Here is a 13,493-nt window from a genome sequence, read left to right on the forward strand (position 1 = left end):
ATGAGAAAAGGAATTGCTCTAGCTAAGGCCACCAACTCGGCCCAGTTCGCCTGGGACTATCTGGTTTTAGAACTGAAAAATCTCTCATCCTGGGGACCCCCACTCTGTCCTGGGCAAGACAGGACAGCTGGTCAACCTAACAGCATCTCCTCTGCCTGGGCAAGCATGCGGCATTCTCCTGCATGGTAGTAATCCTCAGATACTGGAGGGACTTCCACGTGATGGATCACATCCACGTAACTCTCCAAGGACTGGCCCAAACATCCTCCTAATGCCAACCTCTCGTCCTTCCCCCTCCCTCTGCCATCCTGACCCCAACCTTGAAGGTTGCAGCCCATTTCCTCTCAACCTCATCTAGCCCAAGGGGCCTTCCTCCTGTAAATGGGGCTTTGGCCTCTCTTCTTTCTCCAGTTCTAAGACTCTCAGCTCATAGAGGCTACCTGAATTTCTCACCATGAAGTTCCTTCCATCTTCAAAGCTAACAGGGGCACATCAGATCCTTCTCGGGCTTAGAATCCTCTCACTGCTTATCTAGACGGGACACAACACACATTAGTTGGAGATCCTGGGGTTCAGGAAACACTTAAGAGTGAAGCCAATACAAGATGCAAGAATGAGGCAGGAGGAAGTGCACAAGAATGGGGTGTGGCCAAGGCAGGAGATGGTGGTTGAGATCAGACTCAAGGTTCAAAGGAGCCGATGTTAGGTCCCTGCTCTGCAGTCATGGATGCAGCTGCCTCCTGGAAAATCACTTACTCCATAACTGCTTATAAATCCTGTACTATATGCCAGGTTCTCTCTTATCTTGGGGATAGGGCAGGAGCCAAAGCAGAGGTGGAGATCGTCCCCAAGGAGCACCCGTTGTAGTTGCTCAGTCACTAAGCTGTGTTTGACTTTTTTGCGACCCCACAGCATACCAATTCAATGGACCTGAGTCTGAGCAAAGTCTGGGAGATAGTGAAGGACAGGGAAGCCTGCGTGCTGCAGTCCGTGGAATCAAAGAGTCAGACAAGAGTTAGTGACTGAACACCAACACGGACTGTGGCCCACCAGGCTCCCCTGTCCATGGGATTCTCCAGGCAAGAATGCTGGAGTGGGTGGTCATTCCCTTCTCCAGGGGATCTTCCTGACCTGGGAGCAAACCCAAGTCTCCTGCATTGGCAGGTAGATACTTTACCACTGAGCCATCAGGGAAGCGAAAGGAATAATTAGGGAACAAATAACCACATTTTGTCCTCAGTGTCACGAGGAACAGCAGCGTTGTGATAGAGGAAACCAGTGAGTACGTTTGGGGGAAGGAACGTGAGCACCCCTCCGATGCGCTTATGCTAAGGCCACATAGAACCAGGGAAAGAGCACTGTGCCAGAAGAGACAGCATGCGCGAAGGCCTTGGGGCAGAACTAGCTCGATGTGTTCAGGTAGCAGAAGACAAGACAAGGGGGAGGAGAACAAGGGCGCTCACGTGTGTGATGGAGTTGAGGGGCAGGCAGGGGCCAGAGTTGCCAGGCACCTTCACATAGGTTAACTCAATCAAATGTCAGAACCCCAGACTGTGTAAGTGCCGTTGCTGGTCCCAGGTAGCCATGAGGAAACCCAGGTTGCAGAGCTTGAGCGCTTTGCCTGAGGTCACACAGGGAAGAGGGGCTGAGGCCACTGAGCCCCACTAAGGTGCCCTAAGACCCATCTGGGGTTCCCAGGGCACTCTGATCCTGGATAACTCTTCCTTTGGGCATCAGCATGTCTCCACACTCATTGAGTACCAGAACCCCTTTCCTAGCAGAAGCACCCCCTCCACTTCCAGCAAACCGATGAGGGACCCTTGGAGCCAGACCCTGGCCACCACCTTATTCAGGATGTCTGGAGCTGCAAACCCATTAGAGAGGAGGGGTGTGGGGGAGGAGGGATGGGGCTGGAGGAGGCAGGTAACCACCTGTGTCTGCAGACCTTAGAGCCTTTGGAATGGACCCTGGGGACCCAGACTGGGAAGGGACCTCAAGCATGCGGCCTCTGTGTGTGTGTACGCACAGACACACGGAGAGGGATTCATAGAGCTCTTCCACACGAGACTTCCGCCAACCGTGGAGCTATTCAGGAATCCCCTTGGAGATGCCACCAAGAAATCGGACCCCAAGCAGGCGTGCCTGGAAGCCGCCCAGAGGTACCTGCTCGGCCGACATTCGGCCCCGCGGCCAGCAGGGGGCAGCACGACGCTGCGCAGTGGTACCCGAGTCTCGAGAGGCGCGCTCTGCGCCCGGTTCTCCAGGGGAAACTGAGGCCGGGAGCAGCAGGCAGAGGGGGGTGGACTAACCGAGGCGTCCCTCTCCCGGCCCCACCACGCCCGGTTCGTCCAGGAGCCTGCCCGACCTCGGAGGTCTCCCTACCCGACCCGGGGAGCGGATCGAGGTCGGGGCTGGGGTCCACGAGGCATGAGGTCTCGGCAGTCGCCGAGGCTCCGGGCCGGGGGGAGGCGGCCACTGCGGGGTGGGGGGTCCTTTATCGAAGTCCCGCCATACTCCGCATGTCCCCGGGATTCGCCCCATTATCGGAGGCGGAGACTGAGGCTGGCGGCGCTGGGGGCAAGGTGGCCCCCGGAATCTGTGCCCAGATGGGGCCACGCTGTCCGCTTCGCAGTCCCGAGTCCCCGCGTGGCCCAGCGTCCCGCGACACCCCCTCCCATCCGGTCGTGGAGAGCCCGCAGCCTCGCGTCCGCACGTCGCCGCCGGGTGGCAGCATCGGCTCGCGCGCCCCAGCCGGCCCACCCCCGGCTCCAGCCACCCGCAGCAAGGGCTCAGCCCGACTCTCCGGTTTCCAGGGCTCAGCTTCCCATTCCGTGAAATGGGGTCACAACAGGGGCTCTGGGACGCAGAGAACACTTGGGGGTGAGGCTACTATAGTCATGTCTCTTTTTCTGTGCCTCAGTTTCCCTGCCAGTGAGGCTTTTCAGCGTCCCGCTCTATCTGTGAATGCTCCCTGTCTGCCCGCTCCGCGCAGCTGCACCACCGGCCTCCGATCAGAGTCCGAGGAATGGCCCGCGCCTGGGTGGTGGCAAAGGTTCAGGGGATTTGCAAGGATTAAGAGGGGATCAGGAGCAGGGGGTCGCACTGCAGGGTGGGGGGAGCGGCGCCCTCAAAGTGGGGGGCGGGTAGGCTAGGTGGGACCCAGGCTGGCTGGCAGCAGCACCCTGCCCCTTCCCGCCTGCACTCCCACACCAAGTTTCAGGTCTCTGCTGGTCCTCGGAAACTAAGTGCTTCCTAATTCCATCCCTTCGCCCAAGAGGCGTCCAGGTCTGTACACTGGAGCAGGACAGGAGCCTGCCCAGGGCAGTGCTTAGGCGGAGGGCCACTGACCCACCCTCTCCAGACAGAGCTTCAGCCAAAAGCAGGCCGTGTGCCCCCGGGGTGCCCGCTGGCCGGCCCTGAGCCAAGTCAGATGCTCTGGTGTGGGAGGCACCACGCTGGTTCTGACCTCGCACCCTGGGCACTGCGGAGGAGAAGGTGCAGGCCGAGGGGTTCGGGGTGACGGGGAGAGCGAGGAGGGGATCCTTGGGGTGGGAGCTTCCCACAGAGCCGAGGAAGCCACCCCAGCATCCTCCCATCTGTCCCCACCACGGTGCTCAGCCAAACGGCTTCCCTAGGAGGTCATGGAGCCAGCCCCTTGCATCTGGCCAGGCCCGTCTGTCTGTCCGTTTCCTGTCCCTGATCTCAGTAAGCGCCACCGGCAGCGGTCCTGACAGGTGTGGGGACCCGGGGGCTGGAAGAGGGGCTCTGATGGAGGTCCTCTGGGCTGGCAGAAATGCCTGTGCGAAGGGCGTGGTCCTGGGGGACCCCAAGCGGGGTAATTTCTGAGGGGTAGGGGAAACGTGCCCAGAACGGGGATGGGTGTGGGTGGTCTCTCCCTTTCTCCCTAGAAACTGGAAGACGAGTGGCTACACCGCCCGATGGGGCCACTCCTGCCGGGCCCCCACCCCCACCCTCGCGGGCGCAGAGGAGCCGCCAGCCCCTCCGCAGGTGTCTCTTCGGGGCCGCGCCCTCCCCGGCTCACCCCCCCTCCCCGCGCTCCCAACCCCCTTCTTCCCTCCCAGTCTGGGCTTGGCGATCGGAAGGGAGCCGGCTTGGGGAGGGGGTTCCGGGGGAGAGATGCGTTCGTGTGTCACGGGGGAGGGAGGAGAAAAGGGAGGGGAGAGGCCGGGAGCGAGGGAGAGAGAGCGCGCGGCGAGCGAGGAGGGCGGGCGGGAGGCGGGTCCTCCTACCTGGGGCGCGCTCGCTCGCTCGCAGCTCGCTCGCCGGGGCCGCGAGTCACCTGGGGAGGCCGACAAGTGCGGACACATTGGCCGCCGCGGCGCTCGGCGAGGCGCGCACGGCCCCAGGCTGCTGCGCCCAGCGGAGGCAGCACCCGCCCGCCCGCCGCGCTCGGGCCCCGGCCCCCGCCGGCGCTCCCGGGGCCCCGCGGTCACTCAGCCCGGCTCCGAGCTTGCAGCCCCCGGCCCAGGTCACTCCCCCAGGCGCACGCGGCGGCGGCCCGGGCTCACCATGGTGGCAGCGCGCGCCCAGTGCCCGCGCGTCGCCGGCCGCCGGAGCCGCAGCGCCGGCTGAGCGCTGTCCACCGAAGCCCCCCGCTCCTGCCCGTCCCTCGCCCGGCCCGCGCGTCCCCTCCGGCCGCCGCGGTCTATGGCGCAGCCCCCCTCCCTGGATCATGCACAGAAACTTTCGCAAGTGGATTTTCTACGTGTTTCTCTGCTTTGGCGTTCTCTACGTGAAGCTCGGGTGAGTAGCCCTGTGGGCAGGGGCGGGCACCCAGAATGGGAGCAGCCGGTGGGAGCCGCCTCCAGGGGCTCCCCGCGGGGACCGGAGAGGGGGGTCGGGCAGCTCTCGGGGATCCCGGGCTGGCCTGCGTGTTGAACTCGCTGCCCGGCCCGGCGGAGACGCCGCTGAGCCCCTTGAGCGGCGGGTACTCGCGAGGGGCGCCCTGCCCAGGGCTGGGGCAGGGAGAGCCGGACGCGCGGGCGGCCAGGCTCGCGGGTAGCGGCGAGCGTGCCCGGCGCGTACTTTCACCTGTTTGGGCTCCAGGCCCCGGGGGTGGGACGCGCCTTCCCTCCCCCGGGCTGCGCTGGGCGCGGAGCCCGGGCCGAGCGCTCGCCGCCCGGAGGGCGCGCCGGGGCGGGGGCGGGGGGCTTCGGGCGGCCGAGGGCCCCGAGCGGGCGGGGGGCGCACCCCCCAGGAGCGAGCGCGCAGGCCTGGGCCCCCGCCGCAGCACTTCGTCTCTATCCATCACCCGGACGTGTTGAAATTACCTTGACAACTCGTCGGGCTGGCTCGGAACGGGCCGCGCGGGCGGCCGGGCCGCCTCGGGCTCCGTCCGGGCCCCGCCCGCCCCGGGCCCTCGGCCGGGCCCCCTCTTGCCGCGCTCCCCCTCGCGCGGCCCGGCGGGCGGGCGGGCGGGCGCCCGGCGGGCCGCGCTCGCTGCAGTAGCTGCTCCGAGTCGTATTTCCACATTCCTGAAGCCAGCCGAGTCCTTACCTGTTGAGCTGCGATCTCCTTTAGACAGAATCTGTCTCGGCCTCGCTCGGAGTCGGGGGCGGGGTGGGGGGCGCGCAGGATGACCGTGACGGGGGTGCGGTGTACCTCCATCGCCCCGACGCGCGCTGCGAGCCTACTGTGCGCCGCCAACGGTGGGAGGGCAGGCCGGTGCCGGCGGCGGGCAGAGCCAGTGAACAGCCCCGAGGGAGGGCCGGCCGAGCCGCGGCCTCCCAGGCGGAGAGGTAGAAGCAGATCTACGCCCCTCGGTCCGTCGTCTCCTCTGCCATTTTACAGATGGTGAAACTGAGGCCCGGGGCCGGTAGGGACCGAGGCCAGTGGCCACAGAGGCAGCCTGGAAGCGCCCTGTCCCAGCCTCAGCTCTGCAGGCCTGGGCGGGCGTGTCTGCGGCTGCTGGTGGCTCTGTTTATTGTGGGTCTGTGTGCAGGCTGTGTCCCTGGGTGTTTGTTTATGGGTGGTGAGCGCTCAGTGCGCTGAGTGTACTGGGGGTGGGGGCGGGGAGGAGGCACTGTTTTCCTGACCCTCCCGGGAGGTAGCACCTGGGATTACCCTTCCTGTGCCCCATAAAGTAATAGGCAACCCCCGCGGGTCCTGCCTTCTGCTACCTGATCCTCAGCACCCAGGCCTTGTGCCAGACCTTTGCTCTTTTCATTGTAAGGACTGGGAAACGATGCAGCAAGGGAGGCCAAGCCACTGTCCTCAAGGGTGAGAGGCAGAGCTGGGCCAGGCACCACGACCGTGTCCCTAACACCCACTCCTCAGCGGGGGTCATCTGAAAGCACCCCTCCCCCAGCTGCGGGAAGAGCTCTATGAACCCACCACCACCTCCCCAGCCCGGGACAGTGGAAGGAGCTGAAGGGGATGCCCAGCCTGAGCTCCCAGAGCTGGGGCCAGGGTCCCCCGACCCCCAGTCCTTCCTGAGTCCCCCTCTCCCCTCTGGCAATGGGACTGAAGCTCTGGCTGCCCTGGGTAGGATGGCAGCTGGTGTCCGTGCAGAGAACCCAGGGAGTGAGACCAGTCAGTGCGCCCAGGCACCCGTGCCAACCTCCCTGGGAGCGCGTGAGACAGCCGGGCAGTGGCCCCAGCTCTATCCTCCGCCCGCACCAAGGAGCCCTGGAGGGTGAACTCCTCCCCCTTGGTGTGCCCCGTAAAACATACACTCACCCATCCTGGGAGGGGCGAGAAGACCCGGTCTGCATACACCCCTGTGGAAGCACATCCAGGAAGCCAGAGTCACCCTGGGGTCCGCCAGGGGGAGGGGACTCAGCCCTGGCCCCCATGGCATCGATGGAGCACCTGTTGGAGCGGGAGGGGGCTGCACGAGATGGGGAGGAGGGCAGCTGGGCTAGATGTGGCCTACGGGGCTCGAGGCCCTGAAGCCTGGTGCCCAAGGAAAGGTCTGGGGCTCCACCCCCAGCACACCTCACTGGGTGGCTTTGGGCAGGCTATTTCACCTGCCAGCTCACCTTCCCTCATCTGAAGCTTGGGGTAACACTTGCACCTCCTGCCCTGGGTGCTCGGAAGGTCAGTCCCCGGGATGGGGGGGCTTCGCTCTAGGGGTGGAGGAGGTCCCAGTCAAGTCAACCCTTTCTTGTTGTTAATGACATCACAGTAGGCACCCGGGGACTCCTCCAGGACCACAAATCTCAGGAGTGGGGGTTTTAGGGTCACACAAGTTCCAAGTAAACATCTGAGATCGTGTGTATTGGGGGGACTATTCCATGATCACAGCCGCCTCCCCCAGCCTGTACCCCCATGTTTATGAATGTTCAGGGGAGCTTCCCTCACCCCCACCTCGACACGTGTGTGTGCGTGCACACACACACACACACGTGCCCCACGGCCCCGATGCCAGTGCAGACGTGCAGACTTGGGGGAACCCCTGGGCCGGCAGGGGGGGAGCGCTCAGCCCCTGGAATCCTGTTGCTGATCGAGGCCCCACTTGGATTTGGGGCCATTTCAAAACAAATGGCTCTGAGACTGAGCAACCTGCGGGATGCCGCCCGGGAGGAGCGGTCTGGAGTCTGGGCACCCTCTGCCCCCTGGAACTGGGGTCGTGAAGTCCCAGGAGCGACCTTGCTTCCTGCCTTCCCCCTGCTCTTGGGGTTCAGGAGAGGCAGAAGGGCCCAGAGGGATGGGACCCTCCTCCTGGGTGTTGGGGACAAGTCTCCGTGCCAGCTCTAGAAGCCAGGAAACCCACTCCCTCTGGGACCGCTGGCCCCACTGCACAGGCCCCTCTTTCCTTGTCATTCTCTTTGTGCCTTAACTCCTGCTTAAGGGATCTACACCTCATCGAGAGATTCATATGCAGCCCCAGCTTGGCAGACAATAGGAGATGGGACTCAAAACCATCTTTTTGTTTGGGGCTTTAAAAAACAACCACTGGAAGTTCAGAAAAGTGTGTTCTCCTGGGTTGGCTCCACCCCACACCTGTCCCAACCAACCCCTCAGAGGAGGGCAAAAGAGTGAGGTAGGGGAAGCCAGGGTTGGGGGCTTCTGTGCACTTGTTTGGGGCTGTTTCCATTGTCAGGCTTTCCAAAGAGGTTGGGAGGCCGGAGCCTGCAGAGATACCGGTGCGCTGGTGCACAGGTGAGCCCTACCACGCTGGGCCCGGTCGGCCATGGCAGTGAGCGCCTCCGACCCACAGCCAGTCTCCCCAGACCCAGGGGCGCACGCAGGCAGAGGAGCAGCGAACACAGTGCATTTGGGCGCACACACCTGCACCCCCACAGACGCGCCCACGCCGCCGCAGGCACGCACAGGCACGTGCATGCACACAGGCGCACACGGCGCCTCGCACAGCACCCCAGAGCAGCGCACGCCCCCGCGCGGTTGGCCCGCCGTGCCTGCCCCCCGGGTGCGCCCTCCAGAGCGGACCCGAGCGGTGGGGCTCGCCGAAGTCGGTGGGGGAGCTGTCCGAGCCAGGGCGGTTTGGGCAAGCCCTGGAGGCGGCACCCGCTACACGCTTCGGTCAGCCTCCCCTTTAAAAAAACCCGCCCGCGGAGGAGGCGGATGTAGGGGTGGCCCGTCCAATGGCAGCTGGGCGCCTCAGGAGACTTGAAGACGTGAGGCTGAGCGAGCGACAGAGCTGGTTCCGACCGATCGACGGACTGAGGGCCGGACGGCGGCCGAGGCGCACCCGCCACCCGCGGCCCGCGCCCCCACCGGGCCCTCCAGCCTCAGCGCGCGCCGCAGCCCCAGCCCCGGCGAGATGCGAGGCCCTGGAGGCGGGGCACGGGCGACGGCTGCGCCGGGGCCCGCGCGGTCGGGTCCCTAGCGCCCCGTCCCGCCGCCCTGCCTTGGGGAGGGCCCCGGAGACCCCGGCCCCAGCCGGCCCCCGCGCTCTGCCCGCGGGGCCTGCGCGGCCCCGCCGGGAGCGCCGGCCCACCATGCTGCTGCTGTCGCCGCGCAGCGCGCTGCTCTCCGTGTACTGCCCGCAGCTCTTTCTCATCCTGTCCAGCGGTAGCTACCTGTGAGTGCCGCGGGCCGCACGCGGGGCGGGCGGGCGGGGCCCCCTCCTGGGCCTCCGGCTGCGGAGCTGGGCTCGCGGGGAACGCCGCGGTGAGGTCCTGGGGCGGGGCGCCGGGTGCCCGGCACGCGCGGGAGCCGGGATACTTCGGATCTCCTCGCCGGGCTCAGCCACCAAGGTTGAGGAACGGCGGGGGGGGTGGGTGGGGGGGGGGACTGAAGCAGTGAGAGGTTCTGGCTTTGATGTCAGAGAAAGGGCGGCCCGCTGGAGGCCTGACGGCGCCGGTAGACCGGCTGCGAGCACCGAGCGCGAGGTCTGGAGGGCGCGCGGGCAGCGCCAAGATCCCCGGCGCGTCCCAGCCAATGCCCTGAACCAGGAAGGTCCCCCTCCTAGATAAACCCACGCGGGCCGCACGGCCGTGCCACCCTCGAGAGAGCCGAACGCACACGCCCGCTGCCCCGCGTGCACACTGGCGCACACGTGCCCAGCGCGTCTCACCAGACAGCACCCAGGCTGTCCCCCGAGTTTGCCGAGGTTTCGCGCGGCTTCGTGCCGCGCCGAGCGGCCGGACCCTCAGCGGGGGCGAGGCGGGGCGCGCAGTGCCCGCGTGCGCCCGGCTGTCCCGGGCAAGGCATCGCGAGGCGCGTGGGCCCGCGTGCGCGTCGGCCCGGGCAGCGCCCGCCGGGCTCGGGGAGGCTCCGGGCAGGGCCCGACCGGGCCCAGGGAGCGGAGGGGCGCGTCGGCGCAGCGGTGGCTTCGCCGGATTCCCTAATGGGACGCATATGCCCTGGCCTCCGATTTAAAAAAGACGTTTGATTTATGGAACCGCCGTTTGGGGGAACTGAAGCTGGATGCTACTGATTAAACCTCAGGGCCAGTGCTGCCTCCCCTCCCCCTCCCGCTCCTTTACACGCGGGCCACGTCCGGGGTCGCCTAACGCGGCCGGAGGGGGCAGCCGCTGCCTCCCGGCTCCGTGTGCCGCCCCCGCCCCCCGCGCGGCCGCAGTCCTAATAAATCGCCGCGCCCCCACCCCCTTTTAATAGAGACGCAGCCAATTTCTCCTCCAGCTCCTAGGAAATTACTATCCTACCAGTTTTCCTTCTATAAATAGTCGCGCATCTTGAAACAAAAGTTCGCAACCGCAGCCAGATGCTGCGAGGCCCGCGGTTTCCCGGGCTGTGGGACATAATTACAAGGTCCCGGCGCAGAGAGCGCTCCAGGCCCGGCGGGCAGCCCCGGCTGGCTGCGGAGGCATCGCCTGGAGCGGGGAGGGGGGCAGGCCGCCCTGGGCAGGGCGCAGAGCCGGGAGGGGACCTCCTGATCGTCGGGGACTTAGGCTAGCAAAGTGCCAGGCTAGAGTCCTGCTTCTGTCGTCCCTCCGGGGATAGGGGTGAGCTCGGGGAGGTGTTGAAATCTCAAGCCCTAGTTCTCAGAGGTGGGAGGTGGAGACGGCTCCTGCTCCCCAGAACCCCCGGCGTGTCTGTCTTAAGCCTTGCTGGAGAATCAGCAGCTACTCTGCTTAACAGATCACTTTCGGGGCCAGCTGGCTGAGGTCTGGCATTGATGGGGCGGTGGTGTCCAGGGATGGGAAACCAGGAGTCCTCCCAGGGTGGTTTGGAGCAAGAAGCTGGGGCGGGGGGCTCATCCCCGGTCTCAGGAGCTGATGAGAGTGGGGTGCCCAGGCTGCAGCTGAGGGGCTCAGGGGCAGGTGGTGGCCAGTGTACCTCCACGGACCTGGAGTTTTCCACTGGGGTTGGCACCCCAGATCCAGGCCTGCAGTGACGACCATCTGTGCCCACAGAGGCTCGCTCCACACACTTCAGAGTGTGCGCTGCCAGCTTTGTTGGCAGAAATTCTCCTCTGGCGACAGCTTTCCGGAACGTTCCTGGGCCAGTGCTGGGGGTCTGGGGTGGGTGGTGGTGGGGAGGGCAGTCAGACAGACTCTGCCCCCTGCCCTGCCTTCAGCACCCCCGCCCCAGTGGGGTGCTGGTCTTCAGCCCTGGGGGTGGGGGGGTGCAGAAGCAGAAAGGGTTCCCAAGAGTGAGCGAGGGAGGCCCCCGCATCTCTGGGGTTTCCCCACCTGCTGGTGGGCACAGGGCTGACTTGGGTTAGGGTTAGGGGTGTGAGACGCCATGGGGTGGGAGCAGGGCCTCAGTAATGCAAACGAAGGTGAGTGTGTGAGAAGATCCTGCGGGGTGTCTACGCCCTGGCCTGAATGCAGATGAGGCGGCAGGTGAGGCGCAGCGATGCAAAGTCCTTCCATCAGCGTTGAGGGTCAGCAGTAAGTTAGCGCTGTGGGATCCGCAGATGCCAGGGGCAGGAGGGGCCCTGGGCAGAGGCGTCTTTCTGCTCCAGAGAACTTTCCAGAAGGCATCCATGGCTGGGATCACAAGCACTGGCGGACAATTGATCCTACCCCTTTCATCTGGGCTGCTCTCCCAGCTCCCCGTCCCGGGCTGTGGTCCGCGCACAGCGAATCCCAGACGCATGCCTGGGCCGCTGCCACTGATCTGGTCGGACGGGTGTGCTGGCCTGGAAGAGCCCTGAGCCCCTGCCGGACTCTGAGCTTGGCCAGCCGGCCATCCGGGCAGGGCTGCTCTTCTGTGTCATCAGGACAGGCGCTCTCGGGGCCCGTGGGGGTCCTCAGGGTCTCTGGGAGGGCAGGTGGGAGACCCCAGGCTGAGGGGAGGGCCCGCAGCACCCGGCTGGCTGGTAGGGGGGCCTGGCCAAGGCCTCGTGCCAGGGCGAGGCTGGCCCGCCGTCCCAGGCAGGTCCCTTCCGGCCTCGGCCTCCTGCTCCCAGATGCGGGGGTTGGCTGCAGCGATCCCCCCCAGACCTTCCGGGAGGAGTTTCTCATGGTGACCGCCCGCTCTGGGGAGCCGGGTGAGTCACGGTGACGGGGCAGTTACTCACCGACCACCTGGCTGTGGGGGGTGAGGGGCGCTCTCCACTGCCTTGCCAAGCTGGCCTCTTCCCGGCTCTGCCGCTGTGGCTTTCCTGGTGGTGCCAACCGCAGACCCAGAGGCCCCGTGGGCATGACCCTGGGGGGTGGGGGTTGCTGAATCAGGCCCACTCCCAGGGCATCACCAGCCCAGGCAGGGGCAGAAGAGGGCCACAGGGTCAGGAGGAGAAGCTCCCAGCCTGGGAGACCGTGTCTGTCCAGGTGCGGGCGGGACGCTGCTGGCTGGCCTCTGGGCCCCAGTCTGCGTGTCGTCATCAGGCGCCTCGCAGGCTCAGGTCAGGCCCACACGCCACTGGAATTCAAGAGTGCCTGTGACTCTGGAGAGGGGTGTGCACGCAGGCGGTGGGAGCCGGGGGTCTCAACAAAATCTCAGCCCCCAAGGGACCCCAGCTCAAGATACCCAAATAGAGGCGTTTTGATCGCAGAGAACTTCGAGACACCGAAGTGTGAGGCCCCGCAGCCACTACAGGGGGAGCATGCACCTGGACGTGGCTCCTCCGACCCCCGGTGTGCGGGGTGGAGGGCCGACGGGGAAGGTGGGTTCCCACAAGCTTCCTCCTGGGGCCGCGTTAGGCCCTGCAGCAGTGTACTGAGGCCCGCAGGAGAAGGGCCCATTTTCTGACTAGCTGTCCCTGTTGGTCCTTGTGAGACCAAGGGCCTGATGGTGACCCGGATACCGGGCTCACAGCTCCCGTATTGCCTGGGTGCATCTCATAACCTCAGCTGTGTCCAGAGGAACATTAACTCAGACGGGTGTGAGAATTAAACAAGCAAATGCAGGGATGTACTCAGCTGGGTATCTGGTATATAGTAAGTGCTCAGAAGATGGGGTCATTTGCATTTATTAGGAGCAGGGAGGCTCCCCATGACAGAGGGGAGCCCTGCGGCTGTAGTTGTTCAGGAGGGAGGAATGAACTCTCTAGGGTATCTCGGAGGGCTTCCCGAGGAGGTGACATGTAGACAGGGTTTTGAGGGATCAATAGGAGTTGCCGGGACTAAACAGGAGCATGAGAGAGACTCCCAGAAGAAGGAATAATACTCACTGTCAAACACATTCACCCTGGGTTTCTCTCCAGGGAGCCTCACAGCGTCCTCCTGAGGTGGGAAGACATGAATGCCAGGGTCCAGTAGAGAGACCCTTTGCTGAGGTCACCCAGGCCCCGGGATGACAGCCCTGCCAGCTCTGGTCCAACAGGGAGAGGAGCCCGGCGGCTCTGGGGCCCCGGGGTGAGGCGCTGCTGGGCGTGCGCTGGAGCAGTGGGGGTGGGGGATGGAGGTCCTAACTGCGGAGAGGCAGGTGCCTGGTCAGCTCAGGACTGGGGTACCCAGAACAGGCTGTCCCATGCGGCCTGCGGGCAGCCCCTAACCTCACGGGGCCCTGCTCCTCCAGGGGCCGATAGCAGGGCTTCAGCTGGTTCTTGAGGCCTCCACGTTGTGGGGCCCTGGGTCCAGCTCAGATAGGGCTCTGCTCCCCCCCAACTCCCCAGCAAGGGGACGGGAGCCCGGCGCCCTCCCTTGTCAGATGAA

The 13,493-nt window shown here is 65.3% G+C and overlaps 1 protein-coding gene across 2 annotated transcripts in view; it reads left to right on the forward strand.

Moving 5' to 3' along the window:
- Window positions 1-4,293: 4,293 nt before the first annotated feature.
- The window catches only part of WNT7B (Wnt family member 7B), a 54,242-nt gene continuing 45,042 nt past the window's right edge, over window positions 4,294-13,493 (forward strand). The window contains exon 1 of one of the 2 annotated variants that reach the window (XM_043441374.1): window positions 4,294-4,764. In XM_043441374.1, the coding sequence (XP_043297309.1) occupies window positions 4,694-4,764 (71 nt within the window). In that variant the 5' untranslated portion in view covers window positions 4,294-4,693. Of the gene's footprint in view, window positions 4,765-8,540; window positions 9,008-13,493 lie in introns of those variants that run through there. The other variant, XM_043441373.1, reaches the window with a different exon arrangement.

Source organism: Cervus canadensis, chromosome 21 (assembly GCF_019320065.1).
Source record: "Cervus canadensis isolate Bull #8, Minnesota chromosome 21, ASM1932006v1, whole genome shotgun sequence".
NCBI classification, from domain to species: domain Eukaryota; kingdom Metazoa; phylum Chordata; class Mammalia; order Artiodactyla; family Cervidae; genus Cervus; species Cervus canadensis.